The sequence below is a fragment of the Anneissia japonica genome, unplaced genomic scaffold (assembly GCF_011630105.1).
Source record: "Anneissia japonica isolate Jap-2015-1 unplaced genomic scaffold, ASM1163010v1 scaffold287925_len434832_cov202, whole genome shotgun sequence".
NCBI classification, from domain to species: domain Eukaryota; kingdom Metazoa; phylum Echinodermata; class Crinoidea; order Comatulida; family Comatulidae; genus Anneissia; species Anneissia japonica.
Window position 1 is genome coordinate 6961 of NW_022701900.1, and position 2998 is coordinate 9958.

Here is a 2998-nt window from a genome sequence, read left to right on the forward strand (position 1 = left end):
ATATATATGTATGTCTATATATATATAATTTTCATAGTCAAATTACATGATAGGCTTACTTAATATTCATTTACATATTACGTTTACCCTACTTCTTCGTGTGGGGAAAAAAAAAACACTTTTAACTTACATTTGAAAAGAACACCACAAATGCGATGTATTGAGTGCGATTCATGATGTTTATCCTCAAGTTTGTAAAATCAACGCTCTCTAAGAGAGACTACAAAAATAACAATTATTATTGCTGTAATTCTGTTGTAGATATAATTTACAAATCTCAACATCGGCCTTCGGTGCGCACCGACGCCCTCCCTTTAAAACTAATGCGCGCATTACTGGCATTATAAATGCCATATATGTGATCAAGGCCCTAATACAAACATTTCCCTGAAGTATAGGCCTAACCATGGCCTAACTTATCAATTCTTATTAACAAAACGATAAGATAAACGTAAGTCCGGTGTAATAGACGGCTTTCTGTTGGAGCGGTTGGTACAGTGGTTGTGTTCCAAGGCTATCAACTTCCAGGTTGGTTAGCAAAGTCCTCAGAGAACGGAGAAGGTTGCAGCAATTCCTTCGGATACTTACATTAAGACACCACAGGATGCATAATGTTGGTTTTAGAATGTCATTCTTTGCATGCATTTTTAGTGTGTGGGGGAAGGGGCGGGGCCGTCTTCCTTTCAGTGGCGTATCTAGAAGACTTGAATTGGGGGACTGATGGGGGTGCGAAAGTGAATTGAGGGCTCGATAATCAGTTGAGTGGCGCTAATTCGCAAAATAGGGTGATTTTAGGTGATATTTAACTACTTGACCGTGATTTTTGGTAAAAGGGGGTGGGGGAAGAGTGCTTCCTTTGTTTTACATTCTTACCTTTAGGCCTACTCCTTTCTTTTTTTTAATTTTATGTTTCTGAAGTTTTTTAGAAAGAGTGTCACCTTTTGTCTTTTTGTAACCTTCGAGATTTTTCTTTTCTTTTTTTTTGTCTGAAAATATAACAAATTATGGATTAAACGAAGGGGTAACAACTTTGGAGATTTCAAAGCAGTGACGGGAGTAAAAATAATAAGAAAACAAAACTCTTATTTTCGTAGATGCGGTAGTTGGCCAAAAATAAAATGTTATTTTTATCCCAAATAAAAATATCATTGGTGGGCGGCGGATTCGACAAAAAAGATATAAAAAACGTCTCGCCTTATGTATTCGTTTGTTTCTCTATCCAGCAGTAAAGATGTTCCCTACCTCGTCATAATATCAGACGACAGGGGTTCCAAGCTGTCCGAATAGGGGAAGGGAGAATGCCATCCCTTCCCCTCCCCCGCTGGCGCCACCACTGCCTCGTTATAGGGGTAGGTCTTATTATAAATAATATAAAAAAAAAACATGACGGTCTAAACTGTTTAAAGTGTATGTCTCCTCCAAAAAACTGCGTTTCAAGTGACTTACCTGTGCCTATCTCAATTCCAGCTTTTCTTAACTACCAAATGATAAGACAGCATCTATTGTATGTTGGACAAAGAAGTTATCTTAGTTTACATACGCCTACACCTTCATTGGGACTAACTCTATAGAGATAAAAATAATTTTTATCATATTGTTTTAACTACCATAAAAATGTAACGCGTAATTAACACCATAACATTGGATAAGACATCATTTTTGTATATGTTGGACAAAGAAGTTATCTTGTCAAACACAGGTGTAGGCTATGAAAGGTGACACAAAATAAACAACGTTTGCGGTACCGTATTTCATTTTTGCGTTTGTCTTGCTTTCTTTTGTTAAGGAATCATCATGAGAAAAGGTGATATCTTCTAATATTGATTCCTGAAATAGTCCTTATTCTATTTATATTTGTACTTAATAATTATATCACTATATTTGTATTATTATTATGACTATTTCGAAATAAATGTTACTATTATTATTATTATTATTATTATTATTATTATTATTATTATTATTATTATTATTATTATTATCATCACTATAAAAGGGTTAGGAAAACGTGCATGTTCCGCAAACATGTAATTTTAAACTTGCGTATGTTTACGCAATTGTTTGGTGAGAACTTAGCAATAGGCTAATATTCAAGGCAAATGTCCATTTGCCATTCTTAACTAGGAAAGTATAATACATACGCCAAGTATTGAAATACACGCCATCGTGTTGGGATTCAATATTTCGACATTAATTATGTCATCATCATTCATTCTTAACTAGTAGTTAAAAAATTTAAAACCGACTCCAAATTCTAAAATCTAAAACGTTGACTTGTTTTCGCATCTGTTGTAGCCTTCTGAAAGTCGACCTCCATAATTATGGCATCCGTTCATCAATTCCTGATGCTGGGAGACACGTACATACATTTTTTTCTGGAGTACACTTTCCTTGGTAACTGATCAGTCCACTATTCGTCGGCATATGCGTTCACATTTTTAGCACTTAAACAATGAACCTAGCTTTCCAGTTTGAGAGTGAGTTTACTGCAGTGCAGGTCCTCCGCTGTTGGTTCTGTATCAAGCTCATGTTAATTGGTAAAGCTGACTTGAGATAGAAAGATATTATCAGCTTCAGCTCATTGGAGTACAAGTTGTTGTAGTGCTCTACTGGACGTTTTTTGTTGCCATCATTTGCTTTTCAAAGAGCCGTTTTTTTTATATATATTTAATTAATTTTATTTTTTTTTATGTTAAGGCCAAGATTTATACCTATACTATACATTTTCCGCAGATCGCCATGTTCACTTGCATGTTTTGAATACTTTCACATATCTGTATTGGTTCGCAGTGTCTAGATTCCCTCTGTACTGCTGGTTCTTCAGCCTGTACGATTGTTTTGCAGATTCACGTTGTCTTATAAACGCTGATACACTGATACACTGAGACGCTGATACACTGGGACGTTGATACGCTGAGACAAAGATGACGTCATTGAAATTCACTGCAAAGTCATATGCACTGAGTGGAATCGAAAGTGCAGGGTTCTCAAGTACTAC

At 35.7% G+C, this 2998-nt stretch overlaps 2 protein-coding genes across 2 annotated transcripts in view; one reads left to right on the plus strand and one right to left on the minus strand.

The window, feature by feature from the left end:
* Window positions 1-2369, minus strand: part of LOC117103744 (fibropellin-1-like) — a gene marked incomplete at its 3' end in the record, with an annotated part of 9324 nt that extends 6955 nt beyond the window's left edge. Inside the window, exon 1 of the mRNA XM_033244354.1 lies at window positions 2275-2369. Within this exon, the coding sequence (XP_033100245.1) occupies window positions 2275-2369 (95 nt within the window). The remainder of the gene's footprint in view (window positions 1-2274) is intronic.
* An 83-nt stretch (window positions 2370-2452) lies between these two features.
* The window catches only part of LOC117103747, an 18016-nt gene continuing 17470 nt past the window's right edge, over window positions 2453-2998 (plus strand). Inside the window, exon 1 of the mRNA XM_033244357.1 lies at window positions 2453-2537. Within this exon, the coding sequence (XP_033100248.1) occupies window positions 2453-2537 (85 nt within the window). The remainder of the gene's footprint in view (window positions 2538-2998) is intronic.